Source organism: Trichoplax adhaerens, genomic scaffold (assembly GCF_000150275.1).
Source record: "Trichoplax adhaerens TRIADscaffold_1 genomic scaffold, whole genome shotgun sequence".
Taxonomy (NCBI): Eukaryota; Metazoa; Placozoa; class Uniplacotomia; order Trichoplacea; family Trichoplacidae; genus Trichoplax; species Trichoplax adhaerens.
In genome coordinates, this window is record NW_002060943.1 from 10,495,446 (window position 1) to 10,523,017 (window position 27,572).

The 27,572-nt window shown below is 33.4% G+C and overlaps 5 protein-coding genes across 5 annotated transcripts; 2 read left to right on the top strand and 3 right to left on the bottom strand.

The window, feature by feature from the left end:
- Positions 1-1,645: 1,645 nt before the first annotated feature.
- On the bottom strand, positions 1,646-5,916 carry TRIADDRAFT_19704 (uncharacterized protein; the record flags this gene model as incomplete). Its single annotated transcript, XM_002108958.1, has 24 exons — positions 1,646-1,716; positions 1,857-1,931; positions 1,999-2,076; positions 2,173-2,216; positions 2,351-2,431; positions 2,500-2,550; positions 2,625-2,733; positions 2,829-2,864; positions 2,979-3,058; positions 3,135-3,230; positions 3,352-3,428; positions 3,503-3,634; positions 3,750-3,794; positions 3,947-3,994; positions 4,076-4,172; positions 4,243-4,306; positions 4,387-4,484; positions 4,604-4,678; positions 4,783-4,859; positions 5,000-5,102; positions 5,211-5,278; positions 5,372-5,488; positions 5,588-5,697; positions 5,799-5,916. Coding segments are annotated over 24 exons (1,950 nt in total), but the record flags the coding sequence as incomplete, so codon positions are not given.
- Positions 5,917-9,973: 4,057 nt separating this feature from the next.
- Positions 9,974-10,420, top strand: TRIADDRAFT_52547 (uncharacterized protein; the record flags this gene model as incomplete). The annotated part of the gene is made up of 1 exon (XM_002108213.1): positions 9,974-10,420. The coding sequence occupies one exon, from the start codon at positions 9,974-9,976 to the stop codon at positions 10,418-10,420; it is 447 nt and encodes a 148-aa protein (XP_002108249.1).
- A 3,129-nt stretch (positions 10,421-13,549) lies between these two features.
- On the top strand, positions 13,550-17,342 carry TRIADDRAFT_63201 (expressed hypothetical protein; the record flags this gene model as incomplete). The annotated part of the gene is made up of 13 exons (XM_002108214.1): positions 13,550-13,682; positions 14,289-14,420; positions 14,832-14,891; positions 14,988-15,107; positions 15,199-15,236; positions 15,309-15,427; positions 15,512-15,660; positions 15,729-15,810; positions 15,882-16,013; positions 16,080-16,167; positions 16,258-16,324; positions 16,396-16,469; positions 16,540-17,342. The coding sequence occupies 13 exons, from the start codon at positions 13,550-13,552 to the stop codon at positions 16,639-16,641; spliced, it is 1,296 nt and encodes a 431-aa protein (XP_002108250.1). The 3' UTR covers positions 16,642-17,342.
- A 193-nt stretch (positions 17,343-17,535) lies between these two features.
- Positions 17,536-20,348, bottom strand: TRIADDRAFT_37067 (expressed hypothetical protein; the record flags this gene model as incomplete). The annotated part of the gene is made up of 8 exons (XM_002108959.1): positions 17,536-18,409; positions 18,489-18,566; positions 18,646-18,822; positions 18,967-19,044; positions 19,256-19,335; positions 19,458-19,636; positions 19,763-19,934; positions 20,222-20,348. The coding sequence occupies 8 exons, from the start codon at positions 20,346-20,348 to the stop codon at positions 18,248-18,250; spliced, it is 1,053 nt and encodes a 350-aa protein (XP_002108995.1). The 3' UTR covers positions 17,536-18,247.
- A 1,627-nt stretch (positions 20,349-21,975) lies between these two features.
- TRIADDRAFT_52550 (uncharacterized protein) lies at positions 21,976-24,544 on the bottom strand (the record flags this gene model as incomplete). Its single annotated transcript, XM_002108960.1, has 10 exons — positions 21,976-22,089; positions 22,223-22,324; positions 22,492-22,575; positions 22,851-22,937; positions 23,020-23,097; positions 23,225-23,338; positions 23,438-23,533; positions 23,734-23,853; positions 24,072-24,161; positions 24,446-24,544. 10 exons carry the CDS (start codon positions 24,542-24,544, stop codon positions 21,976-21,978), a joined length of 984 nt encoding a protein of 327 aa, XP_002108996.1.
- Positions 24,545-27,572: the final 3,028 nt, after the last annotated feature.

The window sequence follows — 27,572 nt, forward strand, 5'->3', positions numbered from 1 at the left end:
AATGGCGTTATAACGTCTAAGTTAGTTAAGACTTTTACTGTTACTTTAGAACATAGTATACTACAGCACTTTTTTACAAAAGTGTATTTAAATTAACAGTATGATTAAAATACTTTGTTAACATCCAAAATAATAGGTAATATATATTATGGTATATTAGAAAACTAATTTAAAATAAAAATTATTGCGACATTAGTTGAATGAAATAATGCCATTATGTTAAATAAAAGTTAACAATTCATATAACTTCATTTATAAATGTAATAGATGTTTACAAGTAGATACCAGATATGATCCTATATACATAAAAATATATTTATATCGGCAGATCGATCCTTTGATATTAAAAACTCGTGAACTTGGAGGTCCGCTAATTGATAATCATTAATGATAATAACTATAAAAGTCGATAGAACCGCCCATGACATTGATTCAATCGATATTTGAAGCGTTTAAATCTACAACAAGCAAAGCATCGCAATACATAAACAATCATCACTAGTGCACAAAATAGAGCGCAAATAACGAGGAGAATATCTCGACGTTCGGTTTTTCGGGGATGGACATAATTGTTACTGTTACTATTTTTATCTTCGCTAATTCCTTGAACCTTTCTTGGTTTATCCTAAGAAGTAAGCACGAAAAGAATTTAAAAATCTTGTGAAAATAAACTCAGTAAGTGATCTTTCCTTACATTTCGTGCAGAGCCAGGGATTACTGGTGGTTTCGGCTCTTTTCTATTATTATGCATTGAGATATAGCAGATCAAAGTAAAAAACAATCAGATCTTTATGCTTAATAATCATAGTATGTAAAAGACATAAATGTAGAATGTTTACAAATTTACATTTCAATCCCAATATCCAATGGCACGGTATGGGCAGGAATAAAATAATTACACTTTGGCATTTCTCTGAAGCGACTAACATCATCCCTAATATCGACAACTTTAGAATATTTATGAAATCCTGAATCTATTTAGGAAAAGTAAGTGAAATGATTTTCTATTGTTAGTAACTACAACTCTGAATACTTATCGCTGCAGAATTAAGACTTTTATTATAGAATTCCTTTTACTCACTAGTGTATTCTTCTACAACAGCAAAAATTTAATATGAGGCCAATACGTAATTAAGTGGCCCGTCATTTTAAACTTAGAATGTTACGAGTATAGTGGTGTATCTTACTTTTCTATTATGTTGCTTATGATGTCTATCGAATATAATTGTTTAGCCACAGATTATTTATACCATAGCAGTTAAAACTTATAGCTGTAAGATTGACAATTACTCATATTTATACTTCTTATAGTCTATCGTCTTAACAGCTTTATCTTTCAGATTCATAATATAAAAGAAGGTTTAATTGTATCAATATTTAGAATTTTTAATCTTACTAGCAGATCGCTTCGGATTGCCACTGAATAAATTATTTATCGAAGACCACTTTGTCATCGGAAAATCTCTAAGTTCAAAAGGATTCGTTGCAGATTTTATTAAGGCCAATAAGAACCAAAAGCAATCTAAGATGAAGAATATATAATGTTATTCGGACTTTTGTTATAAATACTGTATGATTTAAATTACATAGCATCTTTGTACTATTGTGACAAATGTAATTCAATCTATTCAAACAGTTTATCAAGTTAGACACCTTGTTGCATATGACTACCATCAATACAGTTAGAATCTCCGTAAAGTGCTATTCGTCCACCACCTATAATTTAAAGTAAATGAGGTACTTAGGTTATACTCAATAAACAAAATTTACAGTACATAGTTTTACTCAAGGTATTATAAGAGCTATCTCTGCATTACAGAATAATTAAATAATTTTTCAAAACATCAATTTCAAACCTTTCGGTATATTGTATATTCCCAATATAGGAATATTACTTTCATAGGCCTTCTTGCCAGTTGTAATAACGGAGCCTACAATCAAGAATATTTAGATCTGTTTTACAGTATCAATAAATTCATTGAAAAATTGCTGCCATACCTTGATTTAGTAGTGAGGCAGAAAGAATTAATCCATCTCGCGGAAATTTACTAATACTACTCCCCGAGTTAAAAGATACTAACAATTACAGTTTAAATAACAAAAACAGAGAAAATGTTAACACATCTTTCAAACAGTATATGAGCCTATTAGTAGTTGATCAATATTTCTTACTTTTCTTATTTCTAACAAATAGGGAACCATCGTAAACTCTATCGCTAAAAATAAAAAAATTCAGTATTCAAAGCGTTTAATGTGTTACTGAGTAGGATTGATTCTATTAAAGACAACTCATTGATAGAAGATGGTATAACTGAAAGTCTCACAAATTTTAAATAAATTCAAATAGAACCTTAACGCAATATTCCATTTGGACAATAGAAAATTTAGAGCAGGAACGTTAGCTCCGCCAGTGTTTGGAGTCCACCATTGCCTAAAAGGAATGATACCAATCCTGAAATATTACTAGTCTTGGGGCAAAAAAAATTGACGTTACCATACTTTGTATTTTCGTCAAAAAATTTTATCTTTTTCATCACGTCGGTATTGTACCTGCACATTAAAAATCAAAGCGATGTGATAAGCTGACTATACAATAAGAATACAATAAAATTTCATCATCGTACCAGTCAGCAAATATGATTACAGACAATCCAAGTTTCTCAACATCTCGTCTTAGCTTTTCAACCTCTTGAGGAAAAAATTCTTCTTCACTATCAACGATTAATAATGTCCCTACAGTGCATCATGAATAAGATTCTAGTTTAATGCATACCCCTGTGATCTATCTACAGTATTTAAGAACAGTATTTTTCACAATTATTTCATACCGTAGTTTGACGCGTTGAAACAAGTGAATGGTGATCCTAAAAATTAAGACCGTAAACACATTTGTACGATTTCGCAAAGGTAGACAATGCTTACAAAGTTTGAGTTACATAATGCGATACATTATTACAAATACTATACTTATGGAGTACCTAAGACTTCTACATAGTAATTGTTTCGTCTTAAATACATGTACATATCCTTAAAATTGGTGTGAATATGATCTCCGTTCCTGTAACGAATTTCGCGTATTTCATTAGCATAATATTAGTGAATGATAATCATATACTATTATCTATTATATTAACCAATCAAGGGGATCATTTTTCATTTTCAAATTGTCCCTTGGAAAATATCCAGGTGGATATCTAAGATTATGATACTGATCCCATAAAATTCTCCGCCTTCAATATTTGAAACATATAAATTCGATAAGATAAGCTGGATATATTGATCATCTAACTACTGTTGCAAATACAAAGAGATTTTTAGGGTCTTTATACTATCGACTGATTTGATTATTACCGTCTATCTGGAGTCGGAATGATTTTTACTTTTACAGGAATTTTGATTACTGATGTAATTTCCTTCATTGCGGCATCCTAAAAGGCAGTTGATACCAATTAAAACTGGTAAAATACTCAGTGCAGAAAATAAAAATCTATTTCGCATTTACCATTGATTTTACGGTGATGTTTATGTGCCCTGCTACAGTACCGTTCCAACGAGCAGCTTTTTCTGATACGCTGAATGCAATAGCAACATATCCTGCCCAAGGCCATACACTTTGAGTGTATGAAAATGATACCTTCATGATATCATCAAGTTGACATGAAGTAAACGTTAATGAGAAGTTATATCAAAGCTTACACAGCAAAGGTATAATCATACGTGATTAAGACAAATGTGTACTATTTGAGTACCTTTAAAAAGTTGCCATGATTTAATAGATATGGATGCCATATTGGCTAAAAGTTTAAAAGTTATATTATAACATCACCGTTAATGGGATACACTTTTCAATATAGAAAGTTTACATTTCAACAAAATCTCTCTTTTATCGTTCCTTTGGTTTGAATAAATTGCATTACCATATACAGTACTGCGTGAATTTACATACCTCATCAACAATTTCTCCAGAAACACTCATCCCATTTAGTACAGTTAGCTATATTTTATATCTTGGTTAGCACGATTGGTAAGCAAGTAATATCTAGAAATTTACATAATATTATATCCGATAACATACATTCACAATAACTGGGATGCCTGAGTAGTATAGCTCCTGAGAACAATATGGCCACATATATGGACAATCGGTAAAGTCAATTCGATCTGGACTAGCACTAGGTCATCATTCAATCATAAGGGTAACAGTTAGTCAGAGTAAAGAATTGGTTGTAGGTATTTTCCTACCTTGCGTGTGGCGTATATGATCTTAAAAATTCGTAAGCTCTAACCAAATCCATCTTTCCATGACCTAAGGGGAATATATCCAATACAATAACACTCAGATGATAAACTCTTATTAATACGATAAACCATACGATCGCTCAATACCTTGTTCAAATATATTTACATTCGGCAACTTAATAGCCGAATGAAGTAAAGCTTGTTTAATACTTGCTGGGTTTACAATATCGAAATGGGCGACAGAGCTTATTTAAAAGAAATTAGTCCAATTATTCATTAAATAATTGACATTCATAAAGATTAACATTTTACGAAGTAAGAAGCCTTGCAATATTATATACTTCTAGCTATATACACATGATACCTAGCTAGCAAGGTTATAGCTCCAGCCACAACTGGTGAAGCAACACTTGTTCCGGATAATACTCTGCACCTTCCACTATAAATATATGACAATGATGCTCTGTATGACTAATTTCATTTACCATATTAATATGAGCATTATCAGCCTTTCTTTAAGGCTACTGATTCATAAAAATCTACTTTAAGCTTGATCCTTGAACATTCGATCCATAAGCTACTATATCAGGTTTAACTCGGCCATAGCCGCTTGGTAACTCCTAGGTTGTATTTCATAAGGACAAGATAAAGATTACTTTTATATTTATATTAACGGTAGCAGATTGACGTAAACAAATGTTAGGCAAATTAGTATTAATCTTTTGTAATAAAGATAAAGATATTTCTGACATAGACGTACCCAAGTTGTCATTCCACGGGATGAGAATTTAGCTATATTGTTTTGAAAGTCTATTCCACCAACTCCTATAACATCCATTTGGTCTGCAGGGTTATTTAATGTTCTAATAAAGTGTAGTTTTAGAATTTGTGATAGATATTGATCATAATAATAAGAGATCAGAAATTAACAATGATTAAATCTCTGTCAAGGTAAATCTCTGTGAAAGTACCCATATAAAGGTCCATCATTTCCTATCGCTGATACCATAATAACGCCATTAGCCGTTAATTCCCAAACCTGTTATTATTTTAATTACAATTAACGTAGTATGATGAATGATGTTAAATATTAGCTATAGCTACTAAGCTTAATATTCTCATTTATTCGTACCTTATCAACAAAAGGCCTATCCATAAAATCTGGGCCTCCAATGCTAAGATTTAAAATTTTAATTCTCTTCTGTATAGCATGATTGAAAGCGTCTAAAAACCAAGACGTATACGATACCTAATATTGTAAGTCAATACAAATTTTATTGATTGCTTAATATCCAATCCTCTGATGGAGAGCAAATGAATAGAGTAAGTTATTGTTTACGATGCTAACTTGCTTGCTCGTAAACACTTTATAAATATGAAGGTCAGCATCTGGAGCGAATCCTAAACAATCTTTAGAACTCGCTATAACGCCTGCTACGAAGGTTCCATGACCAATATCTATCGAAAATGTTATTTTTATAGAGAGATATGTCAATTGATTATGAATTAATCTAAGTGCATATGCGCTGATTTCTGAAAAGGTGTATATTAGTTCTTACTGTCATCTAAGGTTTTTTCATTTGTCCAGTTACTGCGGTCTTTCACCTTACGAAAGTGAGGATGATCTTTAGCTAAGCCAGTATCAAAGACGGCAACGGCAATACCAGTTCCTGTAAATTTACATATTTTAAGGGTATAGATTCAGTTCATGTCGCAGCTAGAGTATAACGCACGTTACATATAGTAAGCTATATTTTTCTGATGCTTGGAAAATAATACTAGTATCTATTCGATATTTATCATTTACAAATTTTTACCTAATATATAGTTTAGCTAAAACGAACCTTTGTATCCCTTATTCCAGATTGCTTTGGCGTTCATGACCGACGTTATCTATTCACATAAATAAAGTGATATCTAAAACATTCATTTATTTACGAAAATTTGTAACGTTACAATTTGGTAAGGAACAATAAATTTAGTTGTTATCAGCATGAATTAGTCTGCTTTTAAAATTAGGTCATAACGATAACGGTAGGCTATCTTACCTGATCAATTACTGATTTTAATAGTCTTCCAGTGCTTTTAGAATTTTGCGTATCATTAATTTCATCGACATCAAGATTTGACTATTAAGAATATTATCAAAATAAGTTAATAAAAATTTTATTCCTAAATATTATATTGAGCAGCTGGAAAGGGAATAGAGACGCCATAATTGTACTTACATATGTGAATGTTTTAATTTTCCTGGAAAGTGTAAGAAGCATACATGTACAGTATAATTAGTTTTGACATTTATCTTGAAATTAAAAGATATTTACACATATGTGACCGCATCGTAGCTATCCCTAGGATGTTCTCTGTATAATTGTTGGTTTATGTTCTTATTGTATCGCAATACTTAAAAGTGTTATAATTTATTTATACTAGCGCGAAGTAAGTACCAAATAGGCAATATATACAGATTCTATGCAATAAATTCAATTTTTACTTAGAATAATCAAATCTAGTATCAGAATTATAGACGGTGCCATAAATTATTATATCATATAAATAGTATTGTATTTATAACTTTTAAAGAAAAACTAGACAAAGTCTAAAACTATCTCGATTTTTACGTACCTTGTATTCCAAGCAATATCTTTCTCGTAGTTGAAATCTTCAATACTATCTTCTAAGTTGATAACAATGCAGTAATATAAACATGCAGGTTGATAGTTAGTCTGTTATTTCACACTAATCATGACTATGATTAGCCTAGAATGTTATTATACATTACTAAACTGAATCTCGTTTCCTTTACCTGAGCGAAATTCATTTAAAGTTCGCTGAATTTTCCTTTGGGGAAAGACATACTTGACATATGAATGACTATTTAACGATGATAGTACTTTCGCTTGGTAGTCGATGTCGGTTATCTATTAAGATTACAATAACGATATATTAACTTGCTAAGTTAAATAGTCGTTCTCCACTCGTTATCAATACTAAAGCCTCAATCAGACTTAATTTTAGCCATAAGCAAAGATAGCTAAATATACCTGGCAAATGGACCGTTTTACAGAACTGAGAATTTATTGCATATAGTGCGCAAAGTGTGAAAATTACTGTCACTCTAAGAAATTATTTTATTCGGAGAATTACAATAGGTAAGCGAGTTTATACACCATCTAGGGGAGTTTGAAATGGATGAAATACTATTGCAATACTAAAGGATTTAATAATATTTGAGCACTATAGTATATTATGACTGAATAATATTATAATAAATCAACAAATGAGTAAATTGTTAGTAACTTAATACCTTGAGTAATGAAAAATCGCTCAATAAAGCAGCTGCAGGATTACGTCTAACCACAGTGTGCCAGACTAATGATGGAATAGCTTCAAGGGAGGATTGAAGAACATTACTTCTAGCTCTTTCCGTTAAGTACCGATTGAATTGAACTATATATTCTGAAAAAGGTTATAAGATTAATAATTACATTATTTATGGGTACACGTATAATGACTTCGGTAAAGCTATAAAGATTAATTATGACTTTACAGTATACAGGTGAGATTGCATAAGAGAAAAATGTGTAACAGGAAAATATTACATTTTCTATCTTTTAAAATGTACACTTTTACATTGAGGTGAACTATTTATGATCATGTTGATGACAATACAGCTTGTCATTAACTTTTACGTCTAACGTTTGTGCTATTCGTAATATAAAGATCAGCTCTGCAGTCTATGGCAGAATGCTTGTCAATATTGTGCTAATTGCGAACCTGTAAATTGTACAAGGTACTACAGAAGAAAATTATTATCTTATCGAACTAATTGGACGTGATTGTAAGGTGCTTTTTCCTCTGAGCTACTAACAATATTAATTATACTCGCTCTAATAGCGAAATAAAGGTGACTGGAGAAGAGAAGTATAATTTACACTAAGATGTTATTAGTATCAACTACGATTTGCTAGCAATACGTATATTTCGAAGTTGCTTCGGTAAGATTAGGTATCGATAAGTAGATGTACTTGTACAGTATTTACGTAATTACATGGACTAATCGTATATCTTTTGGCAAAACTGGAGCAAAGAAGTAATCCGTAAACGTATAGGTAATTTCGTAAGATGATGTCCTTACCTCCATCAATAATCCAAGTCTTTAACTCACTATAGGCGGACTCACTTGATTTACTTCTACAATTAGCTCTTGAATAATTACCATTTGCGTTCAGCATGCTACAAATCCCTGGTATAAAGTTGACTAATACGAGCAGAAGGAGCATGTAACGCACCCAAGGAAAAGGGCTAATTTTTCTTATCATGCTTGAATCCTTGAATCTTGACCTCAGATTTGTACTATGAAATTGAAGATATTCTTTAAGTCTTGTTTCATACTCGTATACAAGAACTACATTAGAATTAATTGCTTACATTGCGCTATGCAATATTTTACTAAGTTGATGAATTTTTAATTTAATTTGTAACACTAGTAGATGAAAAGACAACAATGTAAGACACTTATCACATAAGTGCTATTAATTCTTCACATAGCTATTACATTGTAGCATGTCAAGTTATTTAGTATTTCGACGAGATATCTTAATTTATTTATACTGTACAGAATGGTAAGATGATTAGATAGAATGAAGCTTAGATGATTGTTGAATAAGAAATTCTGTGACGTTAACATGTGTAAATTGAGAAATGGTTATGAAGCTATTAAAATATTACTGATACTAAATTTTGTAGCAACAAAGATTATAGGCATAATACTGATTAAAAAGATTTCAACTCATCATCATTTTCTTTCCTTTCAAGTTAAGACGAGAATGCTGTTACTACTCCATTTATAATACGTATACTCTACTGTCATGGACTACTACAAATCTTACCAAAATCTTCTTATAGGGTATGATAGTGTTATACTATATACGTACGAGTACTTGTAAGATAATGTTTAACACTTCATTAATCAATATAATCAACAATTTTGTAATTCTGTAATTAAAGGAATTTTGCGGATGTATGTTAGCATTCCTCCATACAGTTATGGGTGCTTTAAATTATAGAATTAACTTTTTAGTACTTTTATATGCAGGATTTATTTTTATAACATTGTAATACCACAACCTATAGGTATTTTCAAAGCGCTAAAGTCGTACAACTGTCAGCTGTATGAATGAAAATATTCGCGTTTCAGGTTACTTACTGTAGAATGCAGCAGGATACCAATCTTTTTAATGCATGTTACGAGAATAATGCATCATTGATAGCAATAGAGTGAATTCCTTTTAGAAGTTGGGCTGCCACAACTTTAATATTCTACGCATACAGTCGAGGCTTTAATATATGCAATGGCTACCTGGATGGATTTGAGAATAAATGATGACAACATTTGGTGTTGATTCTCTCAACACATAGATGACATTTACTGTAGTACGCATGTGCAGACTGAACAACGACCATGCCACCATCCACCTGGTGCACAGTAAGGTACTGTACCGTACTTTCATGGACTACTGTACTGTACAGTATACTGTATCATACTGTATTGCAGTAAGGTAACTCTATTACAAGTTACTATTTTACGCTACAGCTCACTGACATACTACTACAGTGAGCTTGGACGACATCTGCACGGCGAAGCGCGGCGGGCAAGCTAGTGTTCATAAAAATTATTATTATTTATTTTGCCTGTTGTGTTGCAGACACGTATCTAAAACTGAGAGCCCACATGCAAAAGAGTATGGAAATTTTAGAGGTGAAAGAACGAGATCAGATTAAGACGTGCTTTAATGCTTTTAAAGAACTTCGCCCACATTTAAAAGATTCTACGTCTTTCGTAGATCAGGTCATCGAACAGCAAAAGCAGGGTTATACAATTGCTGCTATATTTGATAATAGCGAATCTTCATCAGCTGCAGCTTGTATAGGGTATCGTGAGATAACTACCTTAGCCTGGGGAAGATGTATTTACATTGATGATTTTACTACGCATTCCGTGCATCGAAGGAAAGGGTATGGGAATGCTCTGCTCAAGTACGTCATCGACATTGCGAAACGAAATGGATATGACATGATTCACCTGGATACTGGATATGGTAGACATGATGCACATCGCGTTTACCTCCGTAATGATTTTCAGTTCAAAAGTCATCATCTCAGTCTAACTTGTGAATAAATTAGATTAATAAACTTGTACAATATTTATAATGTATGCGTTATGTTTTATTATTTGTATCTTCTCTCTACAGTATATCAATTATTTTTTACATGCAAACAAAGGTTATAGCGATAATATGGAATAGGACCAGGGAACTTCATTTGTACTTTTTAGTGTCCTCTCATATGAACTACTGTACTGTATGTATCAAGAAATGATCTTGTTTGCAAAAGACAGTTGATATCATAGAGTGCATTAGGTACACTGTACAGTGTACAGTACAGTACTGTACTGTACGGTACTGTAAGTTATACTGTATGTTCGTATGCAATACAGTATACAGTACTGTACTCGTAATAGTGGCCCATTGAGTGAGTAGGTTAGTCCGTTTGTTATATCATATTATTACTGCTGTACTGTACATCTCTCTCTGTGATGGCTCCATCTTGCTACAAAATAAAGTCATTTAAACATTTACTGTAGGTATTACTCATTTAGATATTTTTGTGTTATGATGTAATGACAGTACTGTACAGTACTTGGTACCATGGGTAGGGGTAGGGCTGTACAGTGTACAGTACTGTATGGGCCGGGCGTACAGTACTGTACAGTACTGTACTAAAGTGAGTACTGTAATGTACTGTGCTGTACAGTGTACAGTACATTCTTAAGTAAGTATTGTACTGTACAGTGCTCTACTGCGTTGGAGACTTGTAGCTGGTTTTAGTCTATACAGTATCAGTATATACGTACGTATGTTTAAGACACTATAGTGTTTTGTGATGGCGCTGCGCTGTGTAGTCTGCAGCGCATGAAGAGAGGATTGAGCAAACGATAACTTCATAAGCATTCACGTTTTTTAGTCTCCTGGATGTACTGATTTACTGTTTTGATAATTGTCATTTCTCAATTGCTTGCTGTAGAGTATATACAGTATCTTCATCACACTTATCGCTGTAATCGTATAACGTTAGTGTCTTACAGTAAATAAGTAGTTCAGTATTACTGCCGACGTGATAGCAGTAGAGTATTGACTTGGCTTGGCTGAGAATTTAACATACTGTACAGTACTGTAACGTAGTGTACTGTACAAGTGTACGTTGCTCGCTACGGTACATCCTCAGGTGATAAAGTGAAACGGGCAAGGGCAGTTTGCGAACGCCGTTCAGGTCCAATTCAAAATGTCAGGAAGCGCCTTACAGGTCAGTACTAAGTTGTAATGGCAATTTTTTAGTAAATACCTTTCCTATCGTCTACTACAACTGAATGCCATACAGCATACATATGACAGTTGTAACTGTGATATTCGTAAACTGGTAAATCTGATTAATAATACAATGATGTCCTGAACGCACAACCGTATTAAAGTATCAGTCTTGGTATGAATAGAAATTTTGTCATTTCGCTCTACTGAAGATCGACGTGATTGAACTAGAGATAGATTTCGAAGTAATCGTAAAGGTCGATGCTGTAATTACTTATGATTATTAGTGGCAACAAACTTCTGCTTACTAGTACTGTATCTGTACACGCCTTTAATCGTGTTTTAGCATGCTTTTATTCGCTGTATACTATCGATTGCCAGTTTTTGTTAGTCCGATACAAGAACCAAATCTTGTGTATGTAGGGTTTGTCCGGCTTTAGATACTCTCAGTGAAGACATTTTCATTATTGTACTAGGGTGAAATTGTAGTACTTTAAAGGGAAGGTACTCATAATTGCAAAAATCGTGTAGTACTCAGTATTAGCATCAGGTTGTTAACGATGTTTTTAGGGTCTACTTTAAAAAATCCAACATTTCAAAGACGAATTGTGTCAACCTGCTGTACTGTATTGTACCAGCGTACTGTAAATACACTGCAGATGTGTGTAAGTACGTACTACTATACAGCACCATGGTAGCCTTGCCGTAGTTATCATTAAGTCTCGATAGTAACTTCAATACCAATCTGTGACAGTAACGTTCACTATGCGGTAGTCTAGTACTGAATCGGGTATAACCTTCTCGCAGAAGGTACAGTACAGTAATGTACCAGATAGATCAATCATCAACGATTTCAATTCTAGACATTTTGATTACTATCGCAATGCTTAAACTTACTGTAATGAAACATCCGTTAAAGTTAAATTAAATTTACTTTTACTAAGCTTTAGTTTGATGCTTCACGATTATAATCATACCTAGGTTGCTACTAGTGTGTCTTATATATCTCTGATGTAGCCGTAGGGAAAGTTTTTCAATTGAAGCGTGACTCCATACTCTTTATCATAAATATTAATCAATGTACACCACTGTATTGCTCTTTGAATCATCGATTTTGCATGTTGTATTCAACTTGTAATTTTAGTGATGTACATTGTACACTGATCAAGATTTCTTGTATCAATTGATACGCAATTTATGTAGTATTGCCAACATTTTCACAATGCGATATTAGATGTGGTATTGTAGATCCATTTCTTACTAAGAAATACTATAGTGTGCGGCAATATCTTCTCATTTCATTACTCATTTCATTAATACGAATTGATAATTATACTGTACACATAAAATCATAAAATTAAAGAATGGTAACCCCTACCTTTAGTCTACGGCAATATACAGAATTGATATAGTGCATTTAGTTTGTCTATTGAACTATAACAACTGTTGTGTGCGATATGCTGTAAAAGCAATTGACAATTCCCTACATACAATCTATACTATACTTCATTCATTAACGCATTATAGTTAGAGTTTACCTGTGAGGAAAGGATACATAGCCATAGGCAAAAATGGACTATCGCTAAGAGAAGGAAGCATGTCAAGTCCTTCACTTTTCGCGTACGAAAGAAAATTTGTTACTCATTTTTGCGCTGTATTCTGGCTATAGCGTTATAACTTTTACGATACTGTATCAGCTCGCTGCCCAAGACGTTATCATGCAATATAGACTGATGACATGTTACTACTGTCTGTAATGGTAGTAAATTGAATTTTGGATGATGTGTTGTCCTGTACGTATATAACACGTAAAATTAATAGCGACGTTATTATCTTTCCTGGCAATGTCGATTGCGGCACTCCTTTATCTCCGTGACGCAAAAGTTGAAGTTTCTTGTTTTAGTGTGATTTGTTTCGGAATGTTCATAGCCTACGTTACTAAGATGTTAATACAATTAAAACAGAAAGCTATTGATCTGGTATCGCGAGCCTGTGAGGAAGACAACAAGAAAAACTATACTGAAGCCTTGAGACTTTACGAACATGCGATAGATTACTTCTTACATGCAATTAAATGTGAGTATCACTACTTTAAAATCGTTGTGCAATCTGTAATATCATATGTGCATGTTTGCACCATAAATAATTATTTCATACTATATTATGCACCCCTTAGAGAAGATACGATTGTTTTGAAAACTTAGGTAGTAGCTGGTAAAATAACGTTTTCAGTCATATTTCGTGAAATAGTGGATAAAATTTTACGATATACGTCACTATTTGTAAAAGTAATTTACTGAAATAGCGCTAACGCAAACGCCAAATTATACTTAGCTCAAAAGATGCAGCAGTTCAGTTAAATTGAATTTACTTACGAATCATTAATTCAGGGTTGTGATGCACGCACACTTGTATAAACATGTTATAGTATACTGTACGAGAATTTTATGAACCTATTAACTACAACTTCATGGGTGATATGCTCTCATTATGAGCCGACAATGCGCTGATTAATATATGAGTAATATGCATTAAAGACCTTGATATCCTATACTCTAAGGTTTTTTTGATAGATTCTACAGATGTATTTTCATACAGTACACTATTGATATTGCGTATAAATTCCGTCGATCACGAAAATTGAGTATTCAATTGCGTTATCGATATTGTTAAAACATGTAGATGAAACTCAAGGTGAGAAGTCCAAAGAGAGTATTAGAGCTAAATGTGTTCAGTACTTAGAAAGAGCGGAAAAGCTGAAAACTTACCTAAGTGGTTCCAAAAAGAAAAAGCCTGTCGCTGACGGTAATTCTGGTAACAATTCCAATAACAAAAGGTATTTAATTTAATATCTATCTAGTACCAGTATTTATTCTTGCTGTATTTATCATGTTGGATAGTTTGTTGGTAAAACAGCATACTGTCCGATATGTTAATACGTGTAACCTATAAAGAGTGCACGTTAATGGGTTAATTTTATGTAAGTATCGTAATAGTTATGTAGTACTTTAAGGTTAATACTTTACCATTATGTACTACTGTACTGCAACTCGACTCGTTTTACTCAAAAGTTCGCTTAATTTGAATTAATCATGACTGTTTGGTAACTACAAAACTGTTTATACATACTTGAGATACTTGATTTCCAAACGTAGTATAGTGTATTATTGGCTTTAATTGAAGTACTTCCATTTACCTTTTCAAGTAATGGTAGTAATGGTAAAGATGATGAAGACAGTGACAATGAAGATCCTGATAAGAAAAAATTAGCAAACCAATTGTCCGGTATATATTTTTATTTTATTTTTACTTTCTATTTACTCATTATTAGTAACTGCACTGCATGGGGAATCATTAAATTGTATGCTCAATTTATTTCAGGGGCGATTGTTATGGAGAAGCCGAACGTGAAATGGAGCGACGTTGCCGGGTTAGAAGGTGCTAAAGAAGCACTTAAAGAGGCTGTTATTTTACCAATCAAATTTCCCCACTTATTTACTGGTATGTTTTACTATAGGTGGATAACCTAAATTCACTTATTCGGAGCGATTTTTAGGCATCATTAATAATGTGCTTATGCTCCTAATTACAGGCAAGAGAACGCCATGGAAAGGAATACTATTGTATGGCGTAAGTTTCACTATTTGAAAAAGTTTCAGCTTAGGTTAGTAATAAAAATTTTGCTTTTGGTCTTTATTATAGCCACCTGGTACTGGTAAATCCTATTTGGCCAAAGCGGTTGCAACGGAAGCCAATAATTCCGCATTTATTTCTGTATCATCCTCAGATTTGGTTTCAAAATGGCTTGGCGAAAGTGAAAGGTATTGTTAGCCAATCTCACTGTCGGTGATACATCATTGATACCTGTCATTTTTAAATACGGCGAAATCTACATTCTCGTATAGGCTCGTAAAGCAGTTATTTCAGATGGCAAGAGACAATAAACCAGCTATCATCTTCATAGATGAAATAGATTCTTTGTGTAGTTCTCGAAGCGAGAATGAAAGCGAATCTGCTAGGAGAATAAAAACAGAATTTTTAGTTCAAATGCAAGGTAACTAAAGTTTTAGACGATAGATTGTAATGGATTTATTATAATTTTTTTACTTTTATACACATTAGGTGTCGGCAACGATAATGACGGAATACTAGTACTTGGCGCAACAAATATTCCGTGGGTACTTGATCCTGCAATAAGAAGACGGTGAGCATTGTTGATAATATTCTTATAATGAAGGTGTTTTTAAATATGATATACGAATCTACGAAAAATAGGTTTGAAAAACGTATTTACATTCCTCTTCCGGAGTTTCCTGCTCGAATTAAGATGTTTGAATTACACATTGGCAATACCGTAAACACCTTAACTCAGGAAGATTTCAAGGAGTTAGGCAGACATTCGGATGGGTAAATTAAAAAGTAATCATGGTATTAAAATGTATGTATTTTATAGTGAGACTATTTCCTTCTCAGTTACTCTGGCGCAGATATTGGTATTGTTGTCCGTGATGCGCTTATGCAACCCGTACGGAAAGTTCAGATGGCAACGCATTTTCGAAGGGTAAATTCTTGAACTAGCTAGATTATAACATACGTCCAGATTCTGCTTATATCCTTTTTTGCTACTGTTACCTACAATTTTGGACTTTAGGTGAGAGGACCTACTAGAGACGATCCATCTGTAATTATAGATGATTTACTGGAGCCTTGTTCTCCTGGTAATCACTTCATTCTTTCAATTTTTGCTATCGATTTATTTGAGATATTTAGTAACTAATGTGTCGCTTAGGAACACTGGGAGCCATTGAAATGAATTGGATGGATGTTCCTGGTGATAAACTATTGGAACCTAAAGTATCAATGGTAATTGCACCCCTTTCTCAGTCTTTAAAACTGTACTGCTCTAATCTTTCAAATACGCGTTGTTGTACAGGGAGATATGGTACGGTCAATTGGTTCAACAAGACCAACTGTAAATGATGAAGATTTAGATAAACTCAAAAAGTTTACGGAAGATTTTGGACAGGAAGGTTAACGATACTGACTCTTCAATCGTTAAGACTTTGAAATGAAGCCTAATCATGATATAAAAATTAGCATTAGCGGATGGCATACGAAGGTCCGCTTATTTAGTACACATTATAAATTCATGAACAAAAACGTATCCGTGATTGATCTTTCACACTCTCTTTTGATTGATAGCTTTGCCATAAGATTACGTTGCATTGGAATGTTAACTTTACGTACGCGTATTTTATCGTTTAACATGTTAAATGGTTACGATTGAAATTTTGTAATCATGTTGTATCATACATACATCGTAGGATTAGAAAAATAGATTTCATTCTATCTGTAAGTTATGCTTTAACCGCTTTTACCTTAAAGATAGCTTTATAATCGTGATAATCTGTACACTGTGCTTGAGTACTTTTCTTACTTCTTGCAATTTCGTAAACTAACATTTATTCCAGAATACTTATTGGATTGGTTAAACAAGGCGGCTAAGCTCTATATACATACAAATATACGTACACTATACAAGAATAGCTACTAGCTACGCATAAATACTCGGTAAAGTGCAATCACCGATTCTTATAGCGGCCTAATTTGACAGTTGCTGATAAATGTAGATTACCATATATATTTTTAATGTCAAGAAAATAGTATTAACTATAAGTTATCCATAGTTAAGTAATCCACTACTAAGCTGTGATTGTGTTAAAGTATAAATAAAGGTTCGATTTGTAATATTTGGTGTGAAACGTTCTCTTAAGAACCTTTGAGAGGATATCGTCCGTAAAGTGCAATTTACAGTTGTAAGTTTACGTTTTGGTACGAGTTATTCTTACCTTACATTCTCATGGCTATATAGTCTATCCAAAATGAGTGACTGCGAAAAATTTGCGTCAATCAAGTTTTTAAACACAAACCATAACTAGATCGGATGTGCGCTGTTTTATTTAGATATTATTATTATGTACAGCATAAAATAGACAAATATTCATTATTAAAACTATAACTATTTAATTAAGTCAAAGCTAAATAAATAAATGCTATAACACACTAACAATATAATATTGCAGTATGCATGTTACGGTTTAGTTGCTGCCGCAGTCGTAAAATAACATTTGTTGCTAAAGAAACAATTTCGAACTACGACTACAAGTGCTACAGTTACTACCGAAATCTCTTAATGCCACAGCTCGAAATTGTAAAAATCTATCAGATTTTTCACCTAAATGAATTAAATCTAAATAGCACTTACTAAACGCTTAGTTTTTGAATAGATAAAAGCAGTTAGCGAATAAATTTGTAAAACATATATCGTTATACCCCTAACATAGTATTGCCTAAGAGTAATAATACGCGTATATTTTATGATTTATCATGTTTTGTTGATGATGTTATAAAGGCGTAACAAATAGTATATTCAATCATAGTTCTAAATTTCAGTCAGTGACTAGTGTTTTACGTTTTTTCTTCCGATTACAATATAATCAATTTCTAAAAGTCAGCACACATGCATTTTAATTTCATCTAGCTTTTCATTAATGACGATAAAGTCTTAGACTGACTATCACAGCATTACTGCCATCGATATGTAAATATCATCGCCTCTTATTCTGATATTAACCTATTTTTTAGAATATAGGAACATAGTTATCGATTTTTCCTCGATTTCGTTGAGCAATACATTCAGCAATCCAAACGACATTCCGGCTTTCTTGTTCTTTTAACTTCAGCCAACCGTAGAAAACCCCAAAATGAAATTGCTGCTGGAACGCTAGCACGTTCAATTTTACCTATGAATGATTAGAATAATGGTACTCCCATTACCCGGTTAATTTTCAGAGATATGGTAAAACTAAGATTATCACATACCTCATGCTCGAAGAATCTGTCTTCGAGTGTTTTTTCTGAAGGTCCGTTACCGACGTTGTCAAAGATGTTACGATATTCCTAATTAATCGTGAGAGTAATATATTAATTGTCCATAGAAATTACTACTTCAAACGAATAGAATTCGTAATTGTCTTACACCGTAGTATTGAGCAACATTTTGCACTTGATCATAGTCGTCTGCCTTAGCCAGCTTCACTAGACCGTCAGGGTACAACTGACCACAACGAGGATAAAGCTTTGCTCTATCATCCTTGCTCAATTCAGTGCCAAACGAGTTGATGGTTATAATGAAAGCACGCCTGTCTGCTTCAAACTAATTATATTTTCACAGATATGAAGATATTGGAATTAAGTGAGCTTATTAAATTAACGGCAATTCACGATTCGTTTTTATATTGTAGTATACTCGTATTTTCATTAAAATCAAATCGAACAATTTGTAATAAAGTATATTTACACGTAAAATTTGCCCCATAACTTCAGCCGTTGCACCCCCAATATTTTGACAGAAGTTGTAGAATGATTCCAGGTATGCCTTTTTATAGATTGCATACTAACGTCAATTTTTCAGTTTTCAACCATTTAAATATCAATTTTATAGTATTTTTGTACAATTTCTATTAACAGCTATCTATACTTAGTATCTTTCCGTAAGCTATAATATAATATGCAGTATACTGAAGTATTCTATGCTACTTTACTTTCCTAGCGCGCTGTACGGAATGTTAAAGTACGATATACAGTACCTTATATAACGTATTTCTGATTATTTCTATGTTCATTTCGTCCATGTCTTGTTCGGAGATACACTCGACAAAGAAAGGAGCTATGAATTAAGCGAGAATTATTTCCATTAAAACTAACTTAATGCTAGATTATTAACATAGAATTGATGGATATTTACATATCCTGGCGTGTATAGTAGATACGCTTATTATCGGACCCTACCTAACGGTGTGTCAACAAGGACAGCGTTATACAACTCAGCTGGTGTTGATGCGATACTAATTGAAGCCATTTGTTCGAAACTACCTAAAGGATGACATTTAGGCAATAGTTCCGAAATAGCACGTTGGTGAAGTGTACCAGTAATAAGTAAGATGATGTTATCAATCATGTAGCTGTAACTAGAAAAGTATTTAGGAATTTCAGTAACGTTTTACAGTCAGGTCAAAGGCATATGCCTTCACCATATGCTATCAAGATGTCCTGTAAAATAAGACTGAAAACGAATTCGCATATTTAAGCCTTACGTGATATAATCCAAAAATTGGGATAATGGTGCTAATGAATGATTCCTAAGGTGTTGAAATTCAATTACTAGTTTCTCTCGGAGTTTATCATCGATAGTTGCGACCTGTAAAGGTGATGGTTCATTCTGAAGGAAAGTACCATAATCCGTACTTTGAAGATGCAACTTTAGATCTACGGTTATTGAAACAAATTAATTCCAGTTAATCAAGGCCAATGCGCGTAGAACTTTATCGGATTTACATAGATTCCTATATCTATTTCTTAACTCAAAATTGATCTGTTTAAAGCAGTATTACAGCACAACTGACAAGAAAAGTTTCAAATTTACAAATGTCTAGCAGGCAAAGGATCGGCGTAAATATAAATTCACGCACTAATCTTCCACTATCGTACTAACTTGAAATCCATGTAGACTACAGTACGCTTCGGGAATGTCGTACTGTAACATTATGTCTTACCTTCAAGGGTTTCACATTGAACAAGATTCAAGTAGTCGCCTTGGGTCAAAATACCACTCCGAAAACCGCGACACAGACCCTCTAAATAACCGTGATCTACGTTGAATAAAAATTCTGAATCGGCCATAGCGAAATGGAAAAGTTTTTAACGATTAGTCCAGCTGATAAAAAGAGAGTGGTCCAAATTGTACACTAGTTATATGTACAGCAAGTACTAGTACTGAGCGTGTATCTGTAAACTGCTGCACCGTACTAGAAGAAAAAATATGATATCATTAACTTTTATGGATAGGATACTACCCGTATATCGGTACAGTACATGCAGACCGACAGAAATTTGTACCGTACGATACGGTATTGTACAGTACATGGCTGAGTACTCACGAGTCGTAGAGTTCTGTACTGTACTGTACTGTACAACAAACGTTTGAAGACCAGACTCACAAGAGGATCATGTGAGCAACGAGATACAGTACTGTACATTACACTGTAGATTACAGTGTACAGTACGCCCATACAGTATACAGTACTGTAAGTATGCAGACCGATGTGCAACACTGTACTGTACAGTACAGTAGTCTGTACTATACCGTATGTCCGATGCCAGATTACAGTACTGTACTGTACTGTATGCCTGACAGTCAAAACAGAGTTTGGGTAATTTCTTCGCGTGTGTACCGTGTACTGTAGTTATTCCTCTGCTTCTAGTGAACACCGAACTATTCTCCAAAACGATACATGTATATACTGTACAGTCTATAGTATAGTGTACACATTCCATCATGAATTAATTACTACATAACTAGTTCTATGGGATACGCCGCAAATTAATTCATTACTTTAAACTTTCAAAATTGATCGCAGGGACTACAGTTAGCTCCATTGTATAATTTATGTTCTACAGTACGAGCATATTGACAGTACAAGTACATGCAATAATAATAATATTAACAATTAATAATAATCCACGACGTATAAATTAACACATTTTAAAATTAAAATTAACTAGGATTTCATCTACAATGATGAACAGCTAGTTCTTGAATTGAATTACATCATTCATATGAATAAAAGTAACGATTATACTGTAGCAGTTACTAATAGTAAGAAGTAACACTCCCTACGAAATCGTCCATATATGTACACTAATACAGTAGCGATTTCAATGACAAAATAAGAACACATTCAATACACATCATCGTCTTACGACATTCTCGAAGACTTTATAACGATCACATTTACGTGGCTATCAACACAATAAGAAAGTAGTCAAGTTAATTCAAGTGGATACGTAGCTTTATTAAAAATAATTAAAAGAATTCAGTAAATCGGTTTCTATATCTTTCGAATAAACAGAATTGCGCTTGTCAGTAACATTACAGATGGTGCTAAAGTAATGTATAATTATAATCGATCCCTGCTTAACAAAAATTTCAAGTGGATAGAAGCGTCTGAGCTTAGATAAATATTGCTACGTTTAGTGTTCGTGATTATTTGGAAAACGCTTCAAGTTTCATTCAAGATATGTTTAATGTGACAGTAGTGCTGTGCATTCACTGGCAGCCTTAGCAAATCGCAAAATTTTAGCTTATTCTACTGAGTCATAAACACAAAAGTTTCAAAGCTTTGCTTCTACACTTTGGCGAGTTTACTGCATGGTGGCGTATACTAAATAAAGAACACAGTGGACAGTCATGATAGCACAGTAGATCAAATTAAATTAACTGCTGTATATAATTTTTTAATAGCTTCAATCAGTCGCGTTTGTTTTGACCCAAGTTTTTCTTTTTCATACATTGAGAAACGATTCTACCAAATTGAAATTGGTAAAAAAATGCAGATATCCTTAGGATGGGGAGTAATATAATCTGTAAAGAAAATATGCACCTTATATTAAAAGATAATTTGTTGTAGATGATCTGCTGTCAATAATTATCAGATAGGTAGCTAGCGGAAGATGAAATCAAGATTGCAAATATGAGGTCATTTATCTACGCATACTTGTATGATCCCGTCGATCACTGACGCCGCTGGAGCCATACCAGCTGTTATTATTGTCAAAACATTTCCTTCAAAGCCAACGGGGATAAAAAAATCTCCGTTCTGTGTACAAATGATAAATACACTTTACGATGTCATTTGATAAGAAACTAAAAATATCAATTGCCATAGTAAAGATACTACTGCAGTTCACATCGTAAAAATACTGCAATACCCTAATAATACATTTTGACCAGTGTAAACAGATTTATATGTTAACACGCTCTAACCGTAATTCCCTTTAGAATGTTATCAGCCACGAAATCTGATGTATATAATCCCGACGATTTGCTAATAATCACGGTTTCCTCCGGCTAAATAGACGATAGAGATTTTAGTGATCTTACAACCTCGCAAAGTAGGAAGGTAGACTTTAGTTTAACAACATATGAAGTACTCTATGGATTATATAACATGGAAAAGCCCACTGTGTGATTATTCTACCCAATTTTATGACTAATATATTAATGTAGCATTAACGAGAAGATAAATCGTATAATATTGAACATACTTATAATGCAATATCTAATTCTATTACTTATGAGTTATAATAGATGTAAACTGCCTTAATAATACAGCGCAGACGTACAACTCCTCTTTCGATTTCTTCTTTATATCCAGGAGTATCTGTATCTGGTGGAAAAGCTATTGAAACGTTAACCCCATAAGGCTTAACCTATATTAAGAAACAATATACGAAATTTTAAATATAGTCTATCGAAATATTGTTATCGTAGTATAATCCTTTAGCCTCTTACTTCCATCCGTAAACATTCTGCTAAGCCTCGGAGAGCAAATTTTGAGGCACTATAAGCCGTATAACCATAAAGGCCAATCTTATGTATACAACAGTAATAATTGATCAGATAGACCATTTTGTAATAGTTTGTTTTATCCAAATGGGCTTTCGATATAGCAAAAGTCTCGTATATTTGGATATATTTCCTGCCTGAGATTACGCACCTGACCCGCCTGAGAAGAGGTGAAAACAATAGTACCACTTCTCCGAGATTTCATACCGTCAATAACAGCTCTTGTTGCAAACACACTTCCATGATAGTTAAGCCTCATTAAGCGCTAGTTAAAAGTAAAATATTACACATGTTTATATTTATTATGTAAAATGTTAGAAGTAAAATCTGTAATTAAAAGAAGATCTTTTCAACTTAAACTTACTTCAAAGTCTTCTACGGCAGTATTTTCAAATGCAGATGCAACTGATGTACCTGCACAATTAATTAGAGCATCAACTGGTCCTAGTTCTGAGCAAGCCTAGATGAACAGCAATATTCAGCTCAGTAATATTATGCATATTTGATATTATTAAATTGTACTTCTAGTAGATAGACCTATTTCTCATGAGACTTTCGTGTACAATCAATCAAACAATATATAAATCATTTATTAAAACATTTTGAATCCTTATTTAAATCGTTATTTGGTTTTCGATAGAATTATCAAGTGAACTTTACCTGATCGATTGCGTCCTTCACTTTCTGATAGCTAGCAGAGATATCACACGCAACGGTAGTGACCCTTTGCGACTCTTCCATATTTGCTCGCAAAGTTGCTGCTGCAGCTTTTAACTTCGCCTGAAATGATAAATTCTTATATCATTTAGGATGTATTGGTAACAAAAGTGCGGCATAATATATTGTACAAATACATTGTGTTGTAGATCAAAATTCATAACTCTTTAGAAAGGAAAATTCGCCTACAGGCATGTGTTCCAAGTACTGTACTGTAAGGTGTACACTGCATAGTGTATAGTCATCAATAGCAACAACATTAGTATCAGTACAATGCTTACGTCTGTGCGCGAAAGTAACGAAATATTTGCTCCTTTTTTGGCTAACCTAATAGCCACGGATAATCCAATGCCTTCAGACCCACCGGTAACCTATAATGCCAATAAAAAGATAAAATTTGATCACTCGTATACGCATATGTACGTACTACCAAATTGCCAATGGGCGATTTGTGTATGTTGCAATCTGAAGATCCATTCGATACATTCATCACGAAACTAGTTGTTTATTCAACAACTGTGCAATACATTGACCATGGACCCATGGGCCATGGGATAGTCCAGTGCTACATAATGCCAACTAGTGAATAGCAAATACAAGTATTCCCTAGATATTACTAGCAATGTTAATCATTCAATAATTTCTTTATACTAACCAAGACATGTCTATTTTTAAATTCTACTTTAGACTTTCTTGTAAATGAAATGAAGCCAATTAATACACCAATGCCCGCAGTAATCCAAATTGCAAGCATTTTGCAAATCTGCGTGGAAGCAACTCGATGGTTACTTCTACAATATACACTAAATATGTTATATAAAGTCTATATAATTATATTTATTCTCGAAAGTATAACCTGTAATTATTATTACTATTACAGTTACTGGAAAGACAATCAACAAGCTTTTATACAATAGATCGATCGTACGGTACCATTGATCTGTATGACTGGATACAGTACAGTACAGTACAATACAATACTGTACAGTATTGTACTGTATCCACTCATACAGATCACTAGGGAATACAGTGCACTTGCTGATCCTGGGAATAGTACCGAAGAATTATGTAGTGCAAGGCTATAAATAGACAAACAAACTGGCGGTTAAAGTAGTTTGCTGCGGCGTAGCTCGTTTACTTCCAGCAAGATTTAAACATAACAAGCTCGCATTAAAATAATGCCTCGATCGTTTTTAGTTAAGAAGAAGGCAAATCGGAAGAGCAGAAGAATATCGTGGCCTTCTTACGATAGCGATGAATGTAAGTTAACAGTAACTAAAAGTGTGCATGCTTTAAGTACAGCAACAGTAGCAGTGATGTACCTAATTACAAAGTTTAGAACATTTGTTGTCTCACGTAATCCATGATAGACTGGTCTCATCTCAGATAGCGAAAATCAAAATGCTATGCTTCGATCATAAAAGCATGACAAAATAAGTATCGGAAAACCACTGTGGATAGACTATTACTGAAAAAACTCATATTAACTTGTAAAAGTATTATTACTGTATTTGTAATCATTCAAGGTTTAGTTATGAATTGCATACCAAATACCTGTATTGATGCTCCCATTGCACTGTACACTGCACTTGAACTGTATTATGGCTTGTTCATCGAAGCATCCAAGTCGTAATCGTTTTCGAAATTAGTTAATAATGAACTAGTAGCCTATGAGCGTAAAAATACCCTATGCTCTGTAATTATACTGAGATGACTAATAACTATTTTCTAACCGCCGATATTTCTAGTAATAAGATAGATCTGCAGAAATTGACATACCTAGTAATCAGATTTGTTTACTGTTAAATTTACAACTATGAATCGTGTTACTGCAGGTGTTAAAGGAATAACTGTAAAGTACGTGCTTTTATAGTTCAGTAGGTGTTGAGGGTTGAGTTAGCCTCCGTTAGAGGCCAGTAAAGTACGGCATCTGCTACTTTGACCTCATAAATTCCAGACTGTAGTTGCATATCCATTGCTTTACAAATTTAAAATTATACATCTGCAGTCGGATTATATTATTATGTCGTACGTCACCATTTTTAGATCTCCGTTTCAAAAAAGCACTGCCTCTATTTTGTTAAACAGCAAAACAGTAAGAAAATAAATCTATATGGCAGCATCCTTCTACACAGACAGCAGTTTCACCCTGATCTTTTACCATTACATACATTTATTAACACCTGTTGCACCGGTCATTACAAATTAGAGTATGTTACCAGGTATACGACTGTCTGCAATCATTGAAAATGTCTTTTCGAAAAGTTTATTGGTTACCAAGTATCATAATTTTTGTTATCGAATCCCCTATGGTCTATTTGTGTCGACATTAGCTGTGTACTTGTCCTGCGTTTTACAAATAATAAAAAACGCCCTATCCAGTGCATTCCATTTAGAGAGTCTCTTGGGACCCATGTCTGTTGGGATTCTGAGACCCGTTGTACTGATCTATTGAAATTCTCTAAGGAGTCTAACGACTGTCAATGCTAAGAATACTGCTTTAATGTTTTACGTAGTGCACTTTAGTAATATTATAATAAATTTGGGAAGTTATGACGTAGAAGGTAGTAACGTAGTAACCAATGTCGAGATATAAAAGTATTTAATTACCTATAGTGTCTTATGTGGAGGAGGGAATAATTCCTTTCCCTCAGTGTATCGTAGTCAAGTAGTTCACCCTAACACTGGCTTGTAAAATGGGTTTGGACTGCGAAATGTTTATTGAGCAGTTCCCTCAAACGAGTCTATCGCTGATATTAATTTTAATGATTAAAAGTTGTACTTTAAACCGCAATTTCTTCAAACTGTCTATTGCTCTTTGCCAGTGATATTGTAGTATCGTGTTAGTGATGGTTTATTATCAATTAATACACTTGTCGTCTCTATTGACCCCTGATTATAGATACTACTGCTTTTCAAAAAGTTGATTCCAATAATTAATCGATTACCATTTACAATCACCTATACCGTAATCCTTGGGTAATTTGTTTCTTCGTTATAAAATAGGAACTACTGATTAAGTTAAATATGAAGCTATATCTCTGCAGGGTTGAATAAATATGTATACTGCATAAATACTAGTAGCTTAAATCTTAGCATGCTGGCTTAGATTAATGGTTATACAGTATTACCGTAAATTATCAGAACCTCTCTTTAGCATCTATTAATTAAGTCAGAAAGTGTCCTATAACTTTAATCGACCTATTAATCTTAAATGTGTTTTCATGAAAACATTAATGGGCTCTATGGATAGGTATAAATTAAAAACCTACTTATAACCTCAATTACGAATTGGCCATTATATAAAACTCTAGTGTCTGAAGTAACAATTGAAATACGCTTGATCAGGATTTCTTTTCAGTAATGCAACATCGACTATATTAACTATTTAATAGCGGATTAAGCTACAATCATATATAACATTATTGTTTATTTCAGTAAATTAGCTGTAGTGATCATAACATCGCTTCTCATGTTTATTATTATTATTATGCAAGATTAGGTTTAAATGGTAGCTCGTATAATTTCCATCATATGACAGTACTATAATACTATCATAATTTAATTACAGTGATTGCAAATTTAATTGATTTTACAATACTATTTCTTGATAATTTATTGATATGATAGCTAGTCACCCGCATTTACAGACGAATGGGCTGGATGATGAAGATGAGGGAGATGATAACATAGAAGAAAACAAATCTATGCTTGCTGACCGCTATCAATCTTTGTCCGTCGGTAGTAGAACTCCAACTCCAACTAGCTCAGAGGAAGATGAT